Here is a 23,226-nt window from a genome sequence, read left to right on the forward strand (position 1 = left end):
TTTAACTTAAAACACAAAGCTTGGCAATATTTTAACTTCTTTCACACATTACTATTTTTTTCTTTCTTTACAGTCCTGAGAATCAAGCTCAGGACCTCGGATATGTTGGGCTAGTGCTATACCACTGAGCTACATTATTATTTATGGCAATAATTATTTATGGCAAGATAGCATCAGACCCAGGCTGTGCCTTCTTAAGGACCTTGGGTGAAGTCTTCAACTGGCCTTAACTGCGCAGTAGTATTTGCAGAAGAGATCAGGAAGAGAGATCAGGTACCTATTAGGCAATACCACTTTGGGTAGATCAAGGAGGCAAGGGTCAAGGGCAGGGAGGGAAGGTCTATAACAGACAGCACAGCAGGACACAAAGGTAAAGAACCGCTTCAACTCTCAGTCAGTGCCCCAGTAGACCAGGTCCCATAAAGGCTGAAAACGGGCCATGGGCCAAGATTAGACTAGGGAGGGTGTAGGCAGAATACCACAGTGTTACTACTGCATTTCTAGTGAATACTTACTTTAAGACAAAAACTTGTAAGAGTGGGATTACAAAGCTGAAAGTGGTGGTGTACACCTTTAACTCCAGCACTGGGGGAGGCAGAGGTAGGAACATGGCCTTGAGCTCAAGGCCAACCTGAGACAACATAGTGAATTCCAGGTCAGCCCAGGCTAGAGTGAGACGCTACCTTGAAAAACCAAAAAAAAAACTTTTGTCCCAGGCCTTTCCTACCTGTGGTGGTCTGAATGTAAAATGTCCTCCATAGTCTCAGATATTTTGAATACTTGGTCCCTAGCTGGAGGTAATTTGAGAGTGTGGAGACTTACTGGAGAAGGTATGCCACCGGGGCTGACCTGTTAATCTAGCTGCACAGGCGTTCCCATTTTAGATCACTCTTGCTGCTCTCCTAGCTGTCTCGACAAGTTTGGACGTCCTGCTGTCTGCTCGGCCAAGCTTTCCCTGCCATAACAAAGTTTTCCCTTGAAAACTATAAGCCAAAGAAAACCTCTTCCTTCTAGATGATGGAGAATGGAATTTCAAAGGGGAAAGTACGGGGCGGGGGTAGGGCGGGTTTTACCATGGGATATTTTTTTATAATCATGGAAAATGTTAATAAAAATTGTGAAAAGAAAAACCAAAAAAAAAAAAAAGAAAAGCTGATCCTTCTATGAGCCCTTTCTGGTTGGATGTTCTGTTCCAGCGATGAGAAGATAACTGCTATACTACCCACCCACTCAGGGTTCTTAGAAGGGTCAGGATTGCTGGGTGTGGTGGCACATACCTTTAATCTCAGCACTCAGTAGGCAGAGGAAGGAGGATTGCTGTGAGTTCAAGACCACCCTGAGACTACAGAATGCAATACAGATAAGCTTGGGCTAGAGCGAGACCCTACCTCAAAACACCCCACCCCCAACGGGCATGGTGGTGCATACTTTTAATCCCAGCACTCAGAGGTAGAAGTTCAAAGCTACCCTGAGACTACAAAGTGAATTCCAGGTCAGCCTGAGCTAGAAATTCTACCTCCAAAAACAACAACAACAAAAAACAACTAACCAAACAAAAGCACCTCACCCCCCAAAAAAGGAGGGTCAGCATCATTCAACCCTCTGGGTAGATGGATCTTTTCCCCACATTCTCCACATAACCCTGCCCCCAGCCAGAATAATCCCTGAGGCTTCTCCATGTTTTCTTTGTGTGTCTGCATGAATATGGGCATATGTGCCATGAGCACGCCTGTGGAGGTCAGAAGAGAACTTCAAGATGTCTGTGCTCCATCTTCTCTGAGACAGGGTTTCCTGTTGCTGAAAACAAGCTGCCAGACTGCAAAGGAATTATCAGACAAGCTGCCTGGAAGCTTTGAATCTCCTAACTGCCACCCATTGCTGTAGGTGCTGGGTTCAAAAGATTCATGTGCCACTTTGCATCAGGTTTTACATGGGTGCTGGGAAATTAAACTCGGCTTTTTGAAAGCAAGTGCCTTTAACTGCTCAGCCATCACTCCAGGTCTTGTGTCGTTCCCCCCCCCCCCCCCCCCCGCAGATAGCGTTTCACTCTAGCTCAGGCTGACCTGGAATTCACTATGTAGTCTCAGGGTGGCCTTGAACTCATGGCAATCCTCCCTCCTACCTCTGCCTCTGAGATTAAAGGTGTGTGCCACCACACCCAGCTCCCAGCATGTTTTTTTCAATACCTCAGTAAGCAATGGAATAAATGAAAGTCACATGTCAAGAAGTGTGGTACTCACTCTGTGGAGTTGCAGTAGACACAACAGCCATGCCATGGGGGGCCATGCCAGATGGCCCAGGAGGTGGCTGTCCAGAGAGGGGCATTGGTTGCCCCATGGCACCGAGACCACCCATCCCACCCAGGGACTGTCCTGGGCCCCGAGGAGGCATGCTGAGGCCAGCTGCTCCTGTGGCAGGTCCACCAGTCAGGCTCTGCAGTGCATTCATGGGGTCTGTGGGAAAACAAGGGCACAGTGTCTGAGGAAAACACCCTCAAGGTGGGCAGGCTCACGAGGTAAGAGGCTAATAAGGCACAGATTTGTTTCTTCCTATAAGCTTGATGCACTCAAAGTGGCAGATGCTAGGAGCCAGAAGCCTGAAATCTCCCAAATGCCCAAGACCATGACTCTAGAAACAACTGTTAGAATAGAAACCAGGGAACTGGAAACATACTCTATGAACTAGCTTGATTGGTACCAGGGTCCTAATGCTGGTTACAATCAATTCCTAAACATGTACAGCTGCACTGTAAGACAGATTTCCCTCAAGGGCAGCTGGAAGCCAGGCCCCTTCTGCCTGCCCATGTCTTATGGGGTGAGCACACAACAGGGATTTCCAGAGAAAAGTATGAGTGGCCCTTTTCCCCAGCAGGAGGGAGCTTAGTGGCCAGATCAGAGAAGCGGGGCAGTAGGGGATGCTCCTTAAGGGGGAACTCAAGTAGACTGACATACTAGTACCCCATCTTTCCAGCTGAGCTTGCAGACCACCACCTAACACAGGTAAGAACTATGGTGAGGTTCCATAGAGTGCTAATGGGTAAAGCCATTCTCACTAAGTCCCAGGACAACAGCTGTAGTTTACTAATCAAGGACAAAGAGCCGGATGCCATCACCACAGCAATGTGGACTTACAGCAGACAGTGACCTACAGACAGGGATGGCCTGGCTGGTTACCTGGCTAAAGAACTGGGTGGTACACAATGATCTCATGCTTCAATACCCACAAAAGCTAGGCATTCTTCAGGCCACATGCACATGGATTATTCCTGGCTGGCTGAAATCACTGTATTGTACGGGGGCAGGGCCGGGTGTGCTATGTAGGCAGTGGCACTTCAGCTCTGATGCCTAGGATATACCACAAAGTTTGGGTCTGGGAGGCCAGCTCACACTTCCCGTTTTTGGTGGTTTTGGGGATGGAGCCCAGGGCCTTGTGCATGCTAGGTAAAACACTCTGCCATGGAGCTGCACCCTACCCTTACAACTTTTTGACAGGATGATCAGCTGGTGAGTATGCATCTGCTTAGACCCTTCATGGTACCTCAATAGGCAGAGGCCAGGATTCAACTCAACTGACACAATTCTTATACAATAAACTCTGAAATTAAAAAGATTTCTGAATTCACAGTTATATAACCTAAGGAAGGAACTTTCATATCTACTCTATATGACATGTTACTATGGGTAATATTATATTACCACAATGGGTTGTTTTTGTTTGTTTTTCAAGGTAGGGTCTCACTCTAGCCCAGACTGACATGGAACTCATTCTGTAGTCCCAGGCTGGCCTTCAGCTCACAATGATCCTCCTACCTCTGCCTCCTAAGTACTGGGATTAAAGGTACCACCATGCTAAGCCACAATGGTTCTTCTAGATAGTGTATTAATAGCTTTGTGAGATTTTATAATCTTTCTGACAGATGTAACAGAATAGACACTGGATGATTTCAATCGGCAGGAAGGCGAAGAGTAGGGGAGAGGCTGGGGTGCAATTGGTCATTTTTTGAACCACCAGAAATCTTTTGAACATATCCTTCCAGTATGGTGGCCCAGTAACACAAGGAGCAAACCATCTCATGCTGGTTACCCCAAATCAATCCACCATCCCTTGCTTACCACTCCAAATTGGAGGCAAGGAAAAGCATTCTTTCAAAGGGAAAACTTACCACTGACAGAAGCTTGAGATTTCTTGTTGTCTATAGAAAAACACAAAACACAAAGCCCAAAGTAAAGAAAGTGTTACATGAACATGTATTTCCCTGGGTAAGTCAGTTCTGCAGGCATCAGACCAGAAGTTACTTGCTAAAACTGAACTGGACCTGCACAGAAACAAGGCCACCAGAACCCAGAACCTCAGCCCCAAGGAGCTGCTGGCAATTCTAGTTCAGTCCTGGCAGTGCTGCCCACACAGGGAACCCAGAGGAAGAGGGTGCACAGCTGCTCAGAGGGCCCACAGCAAATAGCCTCCAAAGTGGAAGCACTCTGGGCCTTTCCTTTTTTCTACGTCCATATTCTTGGCTCAGACCTTCTGCTACAAACAGTGACAGGAATCCACAATGGGGCTAGAACAGTGCTGGGCACTCAGCAGCACTTCCATGTCCAGCCCACTCTAGTGAGGCATCATTTTCTCTAGTAAATGAGGAAACATAATCTGCCCATGCTACTCAAGGCTGGCTGCAAGTCCCTAAGGGAGGAAGCACTTTAGCAGTTGCAGCCCAGAATCTCCTCAGCCCTCCACCTGAGCCGGGGGACTGAGTGCATCCCCAGCCACCATCCCATGGGTAGGGGAGAAGTGCCAGTCCTGTGCCAGGATATCCAGCCCTCTGCTCCCTGGACTCTTGGTTCCTTTTTTTTTTTTTAAACTACTTCATATTTATTTACTAATGTGAGAGAGAATGGGTGTCCCAGGGCCTCTATCCACTGCAAATGAACTCCAGACACATTTGCCACCTTGAACATCTGGCTTATATGGGTCATAGGGAATCAAACCTAGGTCCTTAGGCTTTGCAGGCAAGCACATTAACTGCTAACCATTTCTCCAGCCCCATCCCTTTTTTCCTACACTTTTCAGATACTTCATAGAACCACAAAGAAAGTGAGATCGGGGACATCTACATTCTGGCTATTCCCAGAAAACCTAGTGTGGTGCAAAGCCCAGTGAGTGCCAGGGTTCTCAGTGGCTTCCTACCTTCAGTGACTGATGCTGAAGCTAACGCTGGCTCTACACCCACATTGTTGCCAAGCCACGGGGCGCAGAGACAGGCCCATGTGAAGAACACATCTCCAGTGCCAAGCCTCCTTGGAAGGACAGGAGTGCTGCTGGCTGAACTCAGAGTGGCCATTACCTCCAGTTTCCTGCATGGACCACAGCCATCCAGAAGGACTGGGTGCTTGCATGCCTCTACCTCACACAAACTGCACCCAGGAAGTTGTGACAATGTACTTCTGAGAAGCCAGGGTGGGGGCTAGCCAGCCAGGCCGATAGCACCACAGAACCCTCTGAATCAGAGGGGGCAGGTATGGGGTAAGGGGGCCATCAGCACAGCAGGGGAAGGACTGGGGACTTGGGAAGTTGATTTCAGACACTTTCAGTCTCACAGAAACACATTCCTACGGAAAATAAAATAAACTGTCTGCTCCAGGGTAAACTGCTTACTTAACAACTGCCTACTGGGCTGGAGAGATGGCTTAGCGGTTGAGGCGCTTGCCTGCAAAGCCAAAGGACCCAGGTTTGATTCCACAGTACCCATGTAAGCCAGATGCACAAAGTGTCACATGCATCTGGAGTTCCTCTGCAGTGGCTAGAAGCCCTGGTATGCCCATTCTCTTTATCTCTTCCACTCTGCCTCTTTCCTGCTCTCAAATAAATAAAAATAAAATATTTCTAAAAATATTTTATTTGTTTATTTATTTGACAGAGAAAGAAGGGGAGAGAGAGAATGGGCGTACCAGGCTAACATGGGTCCTGGGGAATCGAACCTGGGTCTTTTGGCTTTGCAGGCAAACGCCTAAACCGCTAAGCCATACCTCCAGCCCTATTTTTTTTTTTTTTTAATAAATGAACTGCCTACTACCTAAGACTGAGCAGGTACACATTTTATCATGTGAGGGGAGGGGTTGTGAGGCCCTACATCTCTCCAAGAGGAGCTATGGGAGCCAGGCATGGTGGTACATGCCTTTAATCCCAGCACTCAGGAGGCAGAGGAAGGAGGATCGCCATGAGTTCGAGGCCACCTTGTGACTACATAGTGAATTTCAGGTCAGCCTGGGCCCTACCTCAAAAAAACCAAAACAAAACAAAAAAAAAAAAAAGAGGAGCTGTGGGCAGTTCATGGTTGCTGGAAGGTATGGGGGGAGGTTCATATTCTTTTTTTTGTTTTTTAGATTTTTAAAAAAATTTTATTTTACTCATCAGAGAGAGAGAGAATGGGTGCACCAGGGCTTCTACCCACTGCAAACAAACTCCAAATGCATGTGCCATCTTGTGCATCTAGCTAATTTTAATTTTTTGGCTTTATGTGGGTCCTGGGGAAATTGAACCTGGGTTCTTTGGCTTTGCAGACGAGCGTCTTAATCACTAAGCCATCCCCCCAGCCCAGAAATCATATTCTTCAGTGATTTAGCCACTAGTTAAGTTGTCCATGCTCCAGTAAACAATCTCCCTCCCATGCTCACGCAAAAAAACGTAATGTAACACAGTAGCCCCAGAAGACAAGAAAGTAGGAAGGATGGCCAGGTGTGGTGGTGCATGCCTTCAATCCCAGCACTTGGGAGGCAGAGATAGGAGGATCAAGGTCAGCCTGGGACTACAGAGTGAGTTCCAGGTCAGTGCGCTAGAATGAGACCCTACCTCAAAAAACAAAGACAAATAAATGGTCAAGTGAGAACATAAATAGCAGCTCAGTTTTCTACTACTTTGAGGCTGACATTTCCATCATTCCAGAATCCATATTTTTGAGGCTAAGGCTAAGAGGATGAGATACGGAACTGAGTGCTATGCAGTGAATTTTCAAAAGTGGAAAAGACACAGATGTTCCCACTGAGGTGCCCATGGCCCACCCTTACCAGACAACCATAGTGTTGACCTCTTAACAGTGCTCACAACCACTCCAAACCCAAAAATGTGAAGTCTTACTTACGAATATCTCGAAAATGGATGATGAGTCTGGCCACAAGGGAAAGATATTCATCCTAAAAGCAAAAACAGGAAGCAACTTAATCTCAAATGGAGAAGCACAGGCATGTGACCCCCCTTTCCCACCCCTTGGCCCTGCCCAGCCAACAGAGGTTCTTCCTGAAAGCCTCAGCCCCTGGGGCTCCTGAGATGGCCACAGCACTCACACCACTTGGCTCCTCTGGAATCCATGTCTCAAAGGAGAGCCATCAGCAATTACTAGGAGGCCAATAAAAGGCACAAGTAGACAAAGTGTGCAGAGAGCCTTCAAAAGGTAGTTCCTCTGCACCGACAGGGCATTTAGCTGAGAGACCTAGGTGCCACCTCAAATCCCTTTTGTCACACACAGCAGTGGGGGGTCCAGGGTCCAGGGGAGGAACTGATCCGAGGCACAAGGCTTTTCAAGAGCAGCTGTGGGTGACTGTCACCTATGCACTGTTAGTACGGAAGCACTCTCGCTCTCTGTGCCAGTCGATTAATGTGGCATGTGCACATAGATGTGAACCAGTGCTCCCGGCCATGCCTGTCAGGAACTTATGCTCCTCAGCTGGCAGTATAAACAAGAGAGGGAACAAAGCACCTCTGAGAGGTGGCAGGTGAAGGCCACTATCTGCCCAGGCTATTCCATTTCTGGAAGTGCCCAGTGAGGCTTGCTTTTTACTGATTGTCTTCTGTGCACGTAAGGACACTTACTCCTAGGTTTTCCAGGGAAATCACTCTCATGAGTCAGTCCCATGGCCAACAGGAGATGTCAGAGTCAGAAATCATTCCAGAAAAGCACTGCTCCCTCATGGGTGCTCACCCTTCCGGCACGGTGGCTCACAAGGGAAAAGTGCTCACTGTCTGCCCTGTGCTGAGTAAGGTGAGCAGACACACCATGGTGCAGATCAGCTATTGAGGTTGTTCAAGAGACCAGGAGGGAGGGAAAGGGGCACAGGAAGCAGCTTATTACCCAGGTGACCAAGGGTTTTCTTGCAGAGGAAATACACTTTCCACCTTTCCCAAGGAAGCATCATCTAAGAGTATGTCAGGGCTGAGTCTGTGGTGAGCTCAAGAGACCCCAGTTCCTGACACTACCTCTGACCACAGGGCTGGGTTGCCTTCTGCTCCCCGGCAAGTCATTCACACTGGTGTCCTGACCTTCCCAGTCTCTGTCCTGAAAGAGAGGTACAATCCTCCCTTCTGCTCCAGAGCCCTGCTAACCTGCCAGAGAACAGAGAACAACCCTGGGTGTTGCTTTTTGCCTTGCCTGAGGCTGGCTCTTGTTCACTGCTGCATGTGCCAGGCTAGATGGCCCTCAGGCTTCTGGGAATTCTGTCTCCACCTCTCACCTTGCTGTAGACACACTGCAATCAGAGATGCTCACACTACCACATCCAGCTTTATGAGTGCTGGGGATCCAAACACATGTACTCACACTTGCAAGGCAAAGGTATTTATCAACTGAGCCATCTCTCTAAGCCCCTACTTCCTTCTCTTGAAAGACAGTCAGTGTTGCATTGACATCTGAGCTATGCTGCTAGAGATAGCACACAGAGGTCCATCTACAGTAAACCAACAAGCAGCCATGTGGATGAAACCTTTATTGGCCTTCCAGCTCAGCCCAAGAGCTCAGAAAAGTAGCCACAAGAAAGTCAGAAGACCAACTGAATGGCCGAGCCAGGCAATTCTAACGGCCCATGCCTGACCTGCAGACCTAGGAGAGATAAAAAACTAACTCCTTGGGCTGGGGAGATGGCTTAGCAGTTAAGGCACTTGCCTGCAAAGCCTAAGGACCCAGATTCAATACTCCAGTTCCCACATAAGCCAAATGCACAAGGTGACACAAACATTTAGAATTCGTTTGCAGTGGCTAGAGGCCCCAACGTACCCATTCTCCCTCTTTCTCTCTCTCTCTCAAAATAAACAAATAAAAGACAAAAAAACAAACAAACAAAAAACCTGATTCCTTCATTACACTAGGTTTGAGGCTGGTTTGTTATAAACTAATAGATAATAAACAATGCTGAGCCAAAATTCACTTTTTTTGTTGTTGTTTTTCAGGGTAGTCTCTAGCCCAGGTTGAGCTGGAATTCACTATAGTCTCAGGTTGGTCTTGAACTCACAGTGATCCTCCTACCTCTGCCTCCTGGGTGCTAGGATTAAAGGTGTACACCACCATGCCTAGCTATTTTGCTTTTAATAAAATGTCCCCTGCCCTAGGAAACTAAACATGAAGGAGAGGGTCACCTAAGGCTGAGGTGTTGCATCCAGTCTGGATGCGAGCCTACAATGGAAATCCTACTGTCCACTCCACCTGGAAAGTTCCAGCCTCAAGTTCATTGAGCACTGCCTGCCTCTTTGAACAGAGAAAGCAAAGCCTGGGGACCCTGCATCAGGGCCCTGTGAGGCTCGGGGAGGACAAAGACAACTCCTCCTTCACAGATGCAATGGAACAAAGGGAGCTCCCTGCAGGACTCTGAGGGCTGACTTCATATGGCAGAGCCAGCAGTGAGGCTGGCACTGTTGCTGCCCACCCAGAATCCTGCCCACTTGACAAAGGAAAACCCAGAGCCAACTGTATCAAGGACCAGTGAGCAACCGCTCCCCTCCCCAAGACCCCAGAAGAGGATTTCAGAATCAAGAACACTCCTTTCATGGGCCTGTTCTGCTGGGAGCTCTGCCCAACAGAATCTTACCCGGGTCTTGGCCTTCAGGAACACATGGCTCTCCATATCCTTGCTAGTTTTATTGTGGGCCACACCAGCTTTCCTCATGGCATCCTCACTGAAACACAAAAAGGGAAAAGATGTTCACATACACCAGCAAGTCTGCCCTGAGAGGGCTCTGGCCAGCAGGCCCTGCAGAGCAGCTTCCCCCATGGACAGGTGATATTGCCAGTATGCTGGAGAGTCAAGTCAAGCAATGGCTGGCAGCTGAGCATAAAAGTCAAAGGGCAGAGCCAGGAGAAGGAAGAACAGAAAAGGTGAACACTTCGAAGCAGAGAGAAGCTTCTAACATGAAGGGCAGAGGGGCTGTCTCTAGAGATGGCTCACAACCAATACAGAGTCAAGAATGCATCAGATCACTGGGTAGCAGCCCGCCCCTATTTCCAGGAGAAACCTATCCAACTCTTAATTAAGTATAGCAAGACTTCACTTCTAGAATCTTCCTTTATAAAATGAACAGGCCATAAAATTATCTCCCAGTTCCTCCCAAAGCAAGGCTATGTGATGCAATGCATATTCTAATGGGGCCAAAACCTTCCAGCTAGCTGCAGACAGTTCACACCAATGTCAAACAACATCTTCAGCTGGGCATGGTGGCACACGCCTTTAATCCTAGCACTTGGGAGGCAGAGGTAGGAGGATCGCCATGAGTTCAAGGCCACCCTGAGACTACATAGTGAATTCCAGGTCAGACTGGGATAGTGAAACCCTACCTCAAAAAAAAAAAAAAAAAAAAAAAAAAAATCCCTTAACCAAAAATGGTGGTGCAGGTCTTTAATCCCAGCACTCAGGAACAGAGAGGTAGGAGGATTGCTGAGTTTGAGGCCAGCCTGGAACTACAGAGTCAGCCTGTAATAACAGGGGGATTCTGCCTTGGGAAAAAAAAAAAAAAAATCTTTAAAAACTGCACTTGCTAACAAAGATATAACAAAAGGGACTAGCCTATTAAAGGTTCTACATCACATTGCTGCTTTCTAGGGGAAACAGTAGTGCACATAAGCCAAGCAGAGTTTCCTTGGATGGAAGCACACATTGTACATCCCAAGTCCACATGCACAGACAGAAAGGTGTATCGTAGCCAGGCATGGTGGAGCACACCTTTAATCCCAGCACTTGGGTGGCAGAGGTAGGAGGATTGCTGTGAGTTCGAGGCCACTCGGAGACTCCATAGTGAATTCCAGGTCAGCCTGGGCTAGAGTGAGCCCCTACCTCAAAAAAAAAAAAAAAAAAAAAGGTGTATCCGTTAGCAGAAAGGGCCCAGGCCCTGTGGTATAGGAGAATGACTTCCCTGCTCTGCTTACAGCTGCCTTTTCTCGGTGGGTGCTCCCCTGCCTTGCCTGTCTTCTTAGCACTGGGCCCCTGGTAAGCCAACCACGATGTGTGCTGGTGCTCTGCACCTCACCTGTAAGGAGTAAATCAGCCCAGCTCAGCTGGCACATGCTGGGCCTCCAAACACAAACCGGTCCAGTCTGGATGGATGCTGACAAGTGTGCCTGTACAGCTGCAGCATCTCACCTAGTTCCCCAGGAACTCACAGAAAAAAAGGCTCACTGCCAAGAGATGAACAGAAACAGTGCACTGCTAGAGCCTTTGTAAATAGGCGTGGCTGGAGTTCATACCTCTCCATCTACCTCATAAAGCCTCAACTCCGGCAGGAGGCAGAAACAGGATCCTGCTTGCAAAGCATCTAGTTATGACGTGGATTCATAAGGGAAAGGTCTTTGGGGCCACAAAGACATGACAGTAATGAGATAGGTAAGGCAGCAACAAGAGAAGGCTAGAAGCAGCCTTGTGGGCAAGGGAGCCATGAGCACATGCTGGAACAGGCCAGGGATTCCACACTGGAAATGGAAAAGTCACTCAGTAGGCGCCAAAAAGCCTAAAGCCTCTAAGCCTTCTCAACAAAAGAAGGGAAGCTTTTCAGAAGGCTGCCTCACCTGTGCCCGCCCTTTGGTCCCTACCCGTTCTTCTTTCCACCTGACAGAAGCATGAAAAGGGGAGGGGACAGGAAGGTCACACAGGGACACAAGGGCTACAGGTCACAGAAGGGGGTTCCAAGGTAGAGCAGAAAATCAGGCCTTTGCTGAGGAGCACTGCTACAGCCTGGAGGCTCCTAAATAAGGAGCTGTGGAGAGGCTGTGGGCAGTAGCACAGCCAGGATGCAAGTATGAACACAGGGAGAGAAGGGACAAAACAGTCAGAGGGGCTGAGGTCACAGTGATGGACTCTGTACTGGAAAGAGCTATCACTGAAGGCCAAGCCAGGCTCCTATGAGCAATCCTCCCAAGCTGCCACCAGCCACTTTTCCCAGTTAGCCAGACTGACAAACCCAGTCAACATAGGACATTCCTACTACAGTAAAAACATCTGATAGGTACATGCACAGACCAGGTGGGACAACCAACCAGAACCAGAGACCTGGGCAAAGAAACTCACTTGGTAGGAGTGGGCAAAGTGCCTCAGATGCCAGGGCATGGAGGGGGAGCTCTACCCTCCTGCTGTAATCTCTCAGGCAGGAAGGAAGGTATTCAGGAACACTTGTGTTCCTCTCTCTGGCTGCCAGAATATTTAAACAATGAACCTCAAGAAGTTGGAATTTCCCCAGGAATCTCTAGCTTGGAAAAGAAACTGGCTAAAGACCAATACCTGCTCAAAGAGGAACTTGCTTTGAAGAAAGAGGTGAGATCTCACCTTGACTTGAACCGAGAGGAAGGGAAGGATGGAGGAAGGGGAGGATCACTGTGAATTCGAGATCACCCTGAGACTACAAAGTGAATTTCAGGTCAACCTGTGCTAGAGTAAGACCCTACCTTGAAAACCCAAAGGGAAAAAAAACTGCTGGGACAGAGAGATGGTTTAGCAATTAGATTCACTTGCTTGCAAAGTCTGATGGCTAGAGTTCAATGACCCAGTTCCCATGTAAAGCCAAATGCACAAAGTGGCACATACATCTGGAGTTCATTTGCAGTGGTCCTGGAATGCCCACTGTCTGCTTCTTTCACTCTCTAAAATAAATAAAAATTATATATATATATATATACATATATATATATATAGTATGTATGTATGTATGTATGTATGTATGTATGTATGTATTCCCCTCTCTCCCGAGGTAGGGCTAACCTGGAATTCACTATGCAGTTTCAGGGTGGCCTCGAATTCTGCAATCCTCCTACCTCTGCCTCCCAAGTGCTGGGATTAAAGGCATGTGCCACCACGCCCAGCTTAAATAATATATATATATATATATATATATATATATATATATATATATATATATATGTATGTATTTAAATATATTTTTAATTTTTTTATTTATTTATTTGAGAGCATCAGACACAGACAGAAAGACAGATAGAGGGAGAGAGAAAGAGAATGGGCACGCCAGGGCTTCCAGCCTCTGCAAACGAACTCCAGACGCGTGCACCCCCTTGTGCATCTGGCTAACGTGGGACCTGGGGGACTGAGCCTCGAACCGGGGTCCTTAGGCTTCACAGGCAAGCGCTTAACTGCTAAGCCATCTCTCCAGCCCATTAAATAATATATTTTTTAAATCCCTGATATTTACAGTCAAACCACCAGTGTGTTAAGTAATAGTTTCCATTAAAAATATATGCATTAAGCCGGGCATGGTGGCGCACGCCTTTAATCCCAGCACTCGGGAGGCAGAGGTAGGAGGATCGCCATGAGTTCGAGGCCACCCTGAGACTACATAGTGAATTCCAGGTCAGCCTGAGCCAGAGTGAGACCCTGCCTTGAAAAACAAACAAAAAAAAAAAAAAAAAAATATATATATATATATATATATATATATATATATATATATATATATATATATATGTGCATTAGGGCTGCAGGGATGGCTAAGTGGTTAAGGTGTTTGCCTGCAAAGCCAAGGGACCCTGGTTCGATTCCCCAGGACCCATGTTAGCCAGATGCACAAGGGGCACATGCATCTGGAGTTCATCTGCATTCTCTCTCTCTCTGTCAAACAAATAAATATATATTCTCTCTCTGTCTCTCTACTTACAATGAAAAACACTAAAAAACCAAACTCATTCACTTACTCTTCACCCCGCCCCCTCTATATATAACATTTCTGAGAAACAAGGTATAGGGAGCTGTAAGAACCAAAATAGTCATGCTGGACATGTTAGCAATTGCCAGCAATCCCAGCACTTGGGAAGATACAGAAGGCGGATCATAAATTTGAGACTAGCCTAGGCTTTATTGTGAGACCCTGTCCCACAGTAATAAAATGGAGTTGTTTACAATAGCCAAGAAGTTATGAGAAAATGGCTCCTGTACACAGTTACCTGACACAAACTGAATGTGTTCTAATCTTGGTTTCTACTTTTATCTGTTTATATTTATTTCAGATGCAGGCATGTTTCACCTCAAGACTAAATCTGAAAACGGAGATATGGAAATAGAACTTCCTTGGCATGAAGGAACAATGTATTCCAGACACTTGTGCCCTTCCCTTTGGCTATCAGACTATTGAAGTAATGAATCCTAAGAAACTAGAATCTCTCCAGGGAGCCCACGCTGGGAAAAGAAAATGGCTTAAGCCTGATGCCAGCTTTAAGAGGAACTTGGCTTGGAGGAAAATTTGATGACCTTATAGAAGAGAGACTGTAGCTAAAACAATGAGATTAGTGAGACCACACCTTGTCTTGAATTGCTTAGCTATCTTCCATTTAAACCTAAACTTCACATTAGAATTCTGAAGACAGAACTGGGGGAAGGTCAATGGCCCTCTTTGTTCTTCATAATGTGGCCACATGAACATATCTCCTATTTCAGCTTTTCATTAACTACAGGGGAATGTCACATGATATGGATAGGGCACCAACTGTTGTTAGTGATTAAAGGTCTGAGGAACACCAAATAGCCAAAAGGCTAAAGACAAACCTAGCCTCACAAACTTGCATATACTCTTCAACAGCAGGGAGCTGAACTAGTAGAAGCCGACACCAGGTGTGCTGTGAGCTGTGCAGGGCAGCAGACTGAGCCTGGCCACACCCATGTGCAGTCCACAGGGCCTGCACAGACAGTGACTTCACATTGGGTGGCTGAATGAACCCAGACACCCTGAACACTATTTCAGTCCTGCAATCCAAGATATACCAAATGGTTTTGGTGCTCGCTTTAGCAGCACATTTACTAAAAAACTGGAAGGATAGAGAAGATTCGCATGGCCCCTGAGCAAGGATGACATGCAAATTCGTGAAGTGTTCCTTTTTTTTTTTTTTGGTTTTTCTAGTGGCCTCGAGTACCTGGCAATCCTCCTCAGCACAGCCTGTGAGGAAGCATTGTCATGTCACATGTAGGAACATAGACTGCCTCTTCTTTTCGAGACCCAGAGCAGATGGCCAAACTGCAGTGGATCACTGTGAGTTCGAGGCTACCCTGAGACTACATAGTTAATCCCAGGTCAGCCTGGGCCAGAGTGAGACCCTACTTCAGAAAAAGAAAAGCAAAAGCAGTTTCAGGCCAGACGTGGTGGTGCACGCCTTTAATCCCAGCACTTGGGAGGCAGAGGCAGGAGGATCTCTGTGAGTTCGAGGTCAGCCTGGGCTAGAGTGAGACCCTACCTTGAAAAACCAGAAGAAAAAAAAATACAACAAAAGCAGTTTAAGGAGGAAAAAGTTTATTTTGGCTTACAGTGTGAGATTATCTTCCATCATGGCAGGGAAGGTTGGTCACATCACACCCACATTCAGGAAGAGGATGAACAGAAGAGGGTCTGGCTCTACAACCTTAAGGCTGGGCTAGAGAGAGAGCTCCATTAAAGGCACTTCCTTGCAAAGTCTGCAGGCCAAGGTTCAATTCTCCAGTACCCACATAAAGCCAGATGAGATGGATGTCATGGCACACACCTTTAATCCTAGAACTCAGGAGGCTGAGGTAGGAGGATCACTGTGAGTTTGAGGCCAACCTGGGCCTAGAGTGGAAAAGCTGCCAATGCAGGAGGGAGTCAGGCACCCTTGTACCAAAGCTGTGGCAGCATCTGTGTGCCTTGCTACTCAGTCTGTGGAAGTATTTTCCCAAGCAGCTACATTTGAGGAGCATTCTCTGCTCAGGCCTTCTCCTTTGAAAAAAATTTACATTCTCCTAAGTTGGAGACTTCCATTGGTGGGTTGGGATCCTGCCTTCAGGATACCTCCTCTCTTTTCGCTCCCTCTGGCCCCCACCCCACCCCCAGGTAGGGTGTCTTTAGACCTGGCTGACCTGGAACTCACTCTCTTGTTCCAGGCTGGCCTCAAACTCACTGTGATCTTCCTACCTCTGCCTCCCAAGTGCTGGGATTAAAGACATGTGCCACCATGCCCAGCTTATTTCCAGCAAAGTTCTATCCCCTATCCCCTACAGGTGCCACAAACTTCCCAAACTATATCATCAGTTGGGGACCAAGTGTTCAAACACATAAGCCTATGGGGGACATTTACACTGTAACCACCACAGTCACGCCCAGTAAACAGAACAAGTAACAAGCCAAATGGAAAGCAAGCAAGCAGTCTGACTCCCACCTTCCCTCTGGAAACCCCGTGTCCTACTCAGTTCTGCAGGTCCCAATTCCTACTATTCCTCAGGTCACCGCCCTTCCTCACTGTGAGACCTCAGACATCAATCATGAGAGGCTATGGTCAGGACCAGTCTATTGTGAACTATTCCTGGCTGCCGTCTAGCCTCTTCTGCTCACCTGGAGCTAGCCTTTGCCACGCCTCTGTCCCTGCTGAGCTAAGGACTAGCCTCTTGCTGACTGCCAAGGTTCACACTGTATCTGGTTCGAAGAACAGCCTCATAGGAACTGATCAACCATCACAGGCCTAGAAGCCCTTCGTGGTGGGGTGACACCCCTGGAACATGGAGTCTGTCTGACCCTGCCTCAGCAGCAGTGAGCCACCAGCACACCTTCCTGACACACTCACCTGCCTGCTCCAACAGCCTTCCTCACTGCTACCTCTGATACCCTAAGATGAGAGGTTAAACCTTCCTCTTTCCCCCAACACGGCTGGGGCAAACCCTCCTTATGGGCCTGTTTCCAGTTCTTGCCACCTTCACCTACTCCCCAAGTCACACAACTGCCGGTACATGTGGGCTACATCCATGCCTGTTGAGAACTCCATGCTTTGCTTGGTATCAGTAAGGCAAGAAGCCTGATGGAGTCCACTCCTGCACCCATGCCACTCACTCTCCCCAGGACTCAGGAACAGTGACCCTACTACTCTGCACATTGTCCACCAGCCCTGCTGGGGCCTCCTGTCTGCTTCACAGAAACCCTCTGGCCATCTGTGAACCCTCCTATAGGAATCATGTCCATGGGCTCCACTATACTTGAACACTCTAGAGCAAAGTCAAAGGCACACACCTCTGTACACAGTAGTAGGTCAGTCATCAGTGTTGGAAAAGCTAACACACTACTTTCTAAAATAAGAAGTGGAGCTGGAGCCGGGCATGGTGGCACATGTCTTTTAATCCCAGAACTCGGGAGGCAGAGCTAGTAGGAGCACCTTGAGTTTGAGGCCACCCTCAGACTACATAAGGAAATCCACGTCAGCATGGGCTAGAGTGAGACCCTACTTTGAAAAAAAACATAATAATAAATTTAAAAAGTGGAACTGTCATGCACTGCCAAGTGGATCTAGGTGGTGAAGCTCAGGGTGACCAGGGACAGGCAGGTGCTGGGGTAGATGTGCAAGGCCTCTGGGCCTGGCAGGAAGCAAACAGAGCTCCAAGAAAGAACCTAGGCCCCACAGCGGTCTGGACCTCTACCAGCTCTGGGTCTCAGGGAGGCAATCCATGTTCCAGTGTGCGGCATAAAGTCATAAAGGAGTGCTCTGCAGGGTGGCCAGGAGTAAGGTGCACACAGAGCAGAGTGTGAGGACAGGCCCAGCAGGCCAAGCCTGCCTAGCTTGGGCCTGTTACTCATCTCCTTGTCTCCAAATCTGAAAACTCAACTCATCAGCAGGAATCCAGCCCCGGTTCCTGAAATGCAAACGGGTGTAAGATACAGAAAAGCCAAAGTCCAACTGAGTGCTCGAAAAAGAATACAAGGCATTCCAAGTGTTCACTCATGCAGACTAGGACTGTGGCGGCAGTCTACACTCAGCTGGTTGCAGTCTGTGCCCAACCCACCCCCAGTGCAACCATAATCCCCTGCAAGATGGGCATGACAGTGCCACCTCACAGGCTGTGCTGAGGACAATAATTAACATCACGATAAACTGAACACACAGGAAACACTAAGCATACACGGAAGAAATAAACTGGCCAGGCACAGTGACACATGCTTGCAATCCAGCACTTGGAGGCTGAGGCAGAATTGAGAAAGAGGTATGTCTGATATTCCATGTAATCCAAGGGAAGCCCTGGCAACTTGGTTCCTTATCTGCTATCCTGAACCACTGCAATTCCCCACTTCATACTGTGTAAGAAACTGCATACAGACAACTGGAGGCATACTCTGGAAAAACATGGACAAAAGGGAGATCAATTAAACACAGGGTTAAGACCCACACTGACTGCAGATCCCCGCCAGCCAACCAGCCCTCAATCTGACTGACATCTCAAAGACTAGTGAGCTTTGGAGTGCCCCTCTTGAGACTGAGCAGCCAGCCAGGAGCTTCCATACCAAACAGCAGAAAGACCAGAGAAGAAAGTAATTTGGAGGTGATAACAGCACCTGGCAGGAAAAACAAACTGGAGAAGCTGCTGTTACTGACTGGAATAAGATACTGTATTCCATCCATTCAGTAGAAAGAAATGGCAGAAAGCCTTGAGGCAGAGGTAGGAGGATCCTGTGAGTTTGAGGCCAGCCTGAGACTAGAGTGAGTTCCAGATCAGTCTGGGCTAGAGCAAGACCCTATCTTGAAAAACCAAAAAGAAAAGGCAGAGGTAGGAAGATCATTGTGTGTTCAAAGCCAGCATGGGACTACAGAGTGAGTTCCAGATCAGATTCAGCCTGGGCTACAGAGAGACCCCATTTCATAAAACCAGATCACGGCCGGGTGTGGTGGTGCATGCCTTTAATCCCAGTACTTAGGAGGTAGAGGTAGGAGGATAGCCATGAGTTCAAGGCCGCCTGAGACTACACAGTGAATTCCAGGTCAGCCTGGACTAGAGTGAAACCCTACCTCAGAAAAAAAAAAAAAAATTCAAATACAACAGAGAAGCCTAGAGCTTGGAAGACAGAGATTCCCTTGAAATGACTCAAATGAACCTTCCCTGCTGGGCAGGACAGTTTGGGAAACACACATCACTGTGAGACTCAGACCACAGATACTCAGGAAAAGCAAGCAGCCAGCACAGCAGCCACACCGTGAAACCCAATTCTTTTTTTACTTTTTCTTTTTCTTGGCATATGTATGTATGTGGGTGCATGTACACATGTTTGAGAGAGACAGAGAGAAAGGGGGGGGGAGGGAGAGAGAGCGCCAGCCAGCCAAGAAGTTAAAGTTAATTACTCTCTTTATTTTACTGACAAGCTCAATTCAGCTAGTCTAGCTAGCCAGCTAGCCCAGGGATCCCATGGTAGGATTACAGGTGGCCACCATGCCCTACCTATCCAGGGATGATAAAGAACCAGACTCAGGTCTCTGGGTGAATGCACATGCCTGTATTCCTAGTATTTGGGAGACTGAGGCAGGAGTACACCAGGAGTTCAAGGCCAGCCAGACTCAGCTACAAAGTGATTTCCAGGCCAGCTTGGACTACAGAGTGACACCCTATCTCACAAAAAAAAAAAAAAAAAAAGAAAAGAAAAAGAAAAGGGGACTGAAGAGATGGGTCAGTGGTTAAGGTGCTTGCCTACAAAGCCTATGGACCCCGGTTTGACTCTCCAGTACCCATGTAAAGCCAGGTGCACAAGGTAGCACATGCATCTAGAATTTGTTGGTAGTGGCTGAAGGCCCTGGTGTGTTCTTTCCACTCAAATAAATAAGTAAATAAAATATTGACGAAAAGAGCTAGGCATGGTGGCACCTGCCTTTAATCCCAGCACTTGAGAGGCAGAGGTAGGAGGACGGCAGCCTGAGACTACAAAGTGCATTCCAGTGACCTGGACTAGAGTGAGACTCACCTATCTTTTAGAGAACTGCACTCAACACAGAGGTCTCACATGATGGAACTTTTCCCCAAGAGCAGTGTGTCAAATGTTCATTCCAAACACGTGGGATGGCTATGCACAATCAGTCCACAACTCTTATGAACAGAACAGGACTCATGGTGAAGCTCTGAGACATCCGAGTGCATGTGTACCTACAGATCTGCCGCGCACACAGGAATGGGGAAAATACAACTGTCCATAATGGGCCCATCTGGGGGGAGAGATTGTGGAAAACCTGCCTGTTTTTCATTCCCTACAATGTTATCTGAAGTGAGTGAAATGCTACACCCAAGTCCTGACCAGACTGACCAGCAGAAGGGAGACATAGGCTGAGAATGCCACTGCTGAGCAACATCTGTTGAGTCTGGGGTTCACAGCCTCCCACCTACAGCCCTCCCCTGAGAAAAAGAGAAAAATTACACTATAGAAGCTGAGGCATTCTCCTTATGACGCAGTGGTTTTGAGGCAATGGAGTTTGGCTCTTTTGTTCTCTACAATCAGGTATTCATGTTGCTTATCTATGTAATAGGACCACCTAACAGAGCCTGTTCTGTACTTTATCTTCTTTAGTTCAAGACAGGCTCTAGTTGTTTAGGCTTGAAATCCTGGGATTATGGCAGTACTGGAATTACAGGCATACATTTCTCAGGGTAAAACGGAACATAGCTATCCCAGTATCCGGGAGGCAGTGGCAAGAGGATCTTGAGCTCTAATCCAGCCTGGACTATGTATCAAAACCCTGTTTAGGTATTGTATATATGTAAGTAGAATGATTGAGATGAGGAGGTAATATGATGGAGAATGGAATTTCAAAGGGGAAAGTGCGGGGTGGGGGGAAAGGTATTACCATGGGATATTTTTTATAATCATGGAAAATGTTAATAAAAATTGTGGGGCTGGAGAGATAGCTTAGCAGTTAAGCACTTGCCTATGAAGCCTAAGGACCCCGGTTTGAGGCCAGGACCCACGTTAGCCAGATGCACAAGGGGGCACACACATCTGGAGTTCGTTTGCAGTGGCTGGAGGCCCTGGCGCGCACGCGCTCTCTTTCTCTCTCTGCCTCTTTCTCTCTCTGTCACCTTCAACTAAATAAATATAAATAAACAAAAAAAACCTTTTTAAATTGTGAAAAGATAAAAAATAAAATAAAACTTAAAAAAAAAAAAGTCCTGGGCTGGAGAGATGGCTTAGCGGTTAAGTGCTTGCCTGTGAAGCCTAAGGACCCTGGTTCGAGGCTCGGTTCCCCAGGTCCCACATTAGCCAGATGCACAAGGGGGTGCAAGCGTCTGGAGTTCGTTTGCAGAGGCTGGAAGCCCTGGTGCGCCCATTCTCTCTCTCTCCCTCTACCTGTCTTTCTCTCTGTGTCTGTCGCTCTCAAATAAATAAATAAAAAATTAAAAAAAAAAAAAGTCCTGTTTAGGCTGGGTGTGGTGGCCCACACCTTTAATCCCAGCACATAGTGAATTCCAGGTCTATCTGGGCTAGAGAGACCTTATCTTGGGAGAAGGAAAAAAAAAAAAACAAAAACCTGTTTAGAGGCTAGAGAGATTGCTAAGTGGTTAAAGCATCTGCCTGCAAATCCCAAGGAACCTGGTTTGATTCCCCAGTACCCACATAAAGCCAGATACACAAGGTGGTGTATGCATCTGGAATTCGTTGGCAGTGGTCAGAGGCCTTGGTGCGCATATTTTGCCCCCACCCAATAAATAAAAGTTTTAAAAAAACCCTGTTTATATATCTTTTTTATTTTATTAATATAGTTATTTATTTGAGAGAGAGAGGTAGGGAGGGAGGGAGGGAGGAAGAGGCAGATAGAGAGAATAGGCGCACCAGGGCCTCCAGCCACTGCAAACAACTCCAGATACATGTGCCCCCTTGTGCATCTGGCTTATGTGGGTCCTGGGGAATCAAACTGGGGCCCCTAGGCTTAACAGGCAAATGCCTTAGCTGCTGAGCCATTTCCCTAGCCCATATATCATTCTTTTTTCCCCAAGGTAGGGTCTCACTCTAGCCCAGGCTGACCCAGAATTCACTATGTAGTCTCAGGCCTTTAATCCCAGCACATGGTAGGCAGAGGTAGGAGGATCGCCATGAGTTGAGGCCACCCTGAGACTATAGTGAATTCCAGGTCAGTCTGGGCTAGTGAGACCCTACCTTGAAAAAAAAAAGTTCACTTCATGATGTGGCAATGAGCATCTCTTCATGTCCACCAGGCTTTGAACACTCACAGAATTTTTGTCTCTGGAGGAAACATCTAAGGAAATGGATAGCTTTTGGTTACAGGAATAGAACTGCTAGGCCTTCCAGAAAAATGGTTCTAATTTATGTGTTGTCCTCAGCTGACTGGTTGGTTGGCCAACATCTTCATGTGTGTTGCTGTTATCTCTACCCAAGCTAGCTTCCCAACAGGTGAGTGCCAGCACCATAACACCTGAACAGGAAACCTGTGTCAGATGGACCCAACGAAGCCATACAAAAATGGACACTGGTAGCCAGGCGTGGTGGCACATGCCTTTAATCCCTGAACCTGGGAGGCAGAGGTAGGAGGATCACTGAGTTTGAGACCACCCTGAAACTACTTAGTAAATTCCAGGTCAGTGGCAATGAAGTCTCTAAAAGGGACATGCCTCTAAGTGTGGGACTGTGAAAGCATTCCAGGAAGGATTACCTTGACCTAGAGTTAGTCCCTATCTCAAAAAACCAAAATAAATAAAATAAGAAGAAAGAAGAGCAGCTCACAATGGTGGGGGAAAATCCTACCCAGTTCTGAATACCCTGAATACTTGATCACACAGTGTTTAGAAAAAAGAACACAAGGGCTAGAGAGATGGCTTAGTGGTTAAGGCACCTGCCTGCAAACAAAGCCTAAAGACCTAGGTTTGATTCCCTAGTACCCACCTAAAGCCAGATACATAACGTGGTGCATGCATCTGGAGTTTGTGGTGGCTAGAGGCCCTAGTGTGTCCATTCTCTCTCTCAAATAAATAATTGTTTTACAGGGGCTGGAGAGATGACTTAGCAGTTAAGGCACTTGCCTGCAAAGCCAAAGGACCTCAGTTTGATTCCGCAGGACCCACGTAAGCCAGATGCACAAGGGGGCACGTGCATCTGGAATTTGTTTGCAGTGACTGGAAGCCCTGGCACGCCTATTCATTCTCTCTCTTTCTCTGCCTCTTTCCCTGTCTCAAATAAATAAATATAAATAAAATAAAGTTCTACTTTTAAAAAATTGTTTTA

General features: G+C 47.3%; 1 protein-coding gene and 1 non-coding gene across 4 annotated transcripts in view; one reads left to right on the top strand and one right to left on the bottom strand.

Moving 5' to 3' along the window:
* Med15 (mediator complex subunit 15) overlaps positions 1 to 23,226 on the bottom strand; it is a 47,999-nt gene that overhangs the window by 20,293 nt on the left and 4,480 nt on the right. For all 3 annotated transcript variants that reach the window (XM_004670802.3, XM_004670800.3, XR_006633179.1), the window contains exons 2-5: positions 9,849 to 9,936; positions 7,136 to 7,187; positions 4,163 to 4,192; positions 2,241 to 2,453 (exon numbers count right to left, since the gene is read on the bottom strand). In XM_004670802.3, the coding sequence (XP_004670859.1) occupies positions 2,241 to 2,453; positions 4,163 to 4,192; positions 7,136 to 7,187; positions 9,849 to 9,936 (383 nt within the window). The remainder of the gene's footprint in view (positions 1 to 2,240; positions 2,454 to 4,162; positions 4,193 to 7,135; positions 7,188 to 9,848; positions 9,937 to 23,226) is intronic.
* Positions 15,021 to 15,127, top strand: LOC123454311. Its single transcript, XR_006633293.1, has one exon. It is a non-coding gene; the product is annotated as a U6 spliceosomal RNA (small nuclear RNA).

Source organism: Jaculus jaculus, chromosome 13 (genome assembly GCF_020740685.1).
Source record: "Jaculus jaculus isolate mJacJac1 chromosome 13, mJacJac1.mat.Y.cur, whole genome shotgun sequence".
Lineage (NCBI taxonomy): Eukaryota > Metazoa > Chordata > Mammalia > Rodentia > Dipodidae > Jaculus > Jaculus jaculus.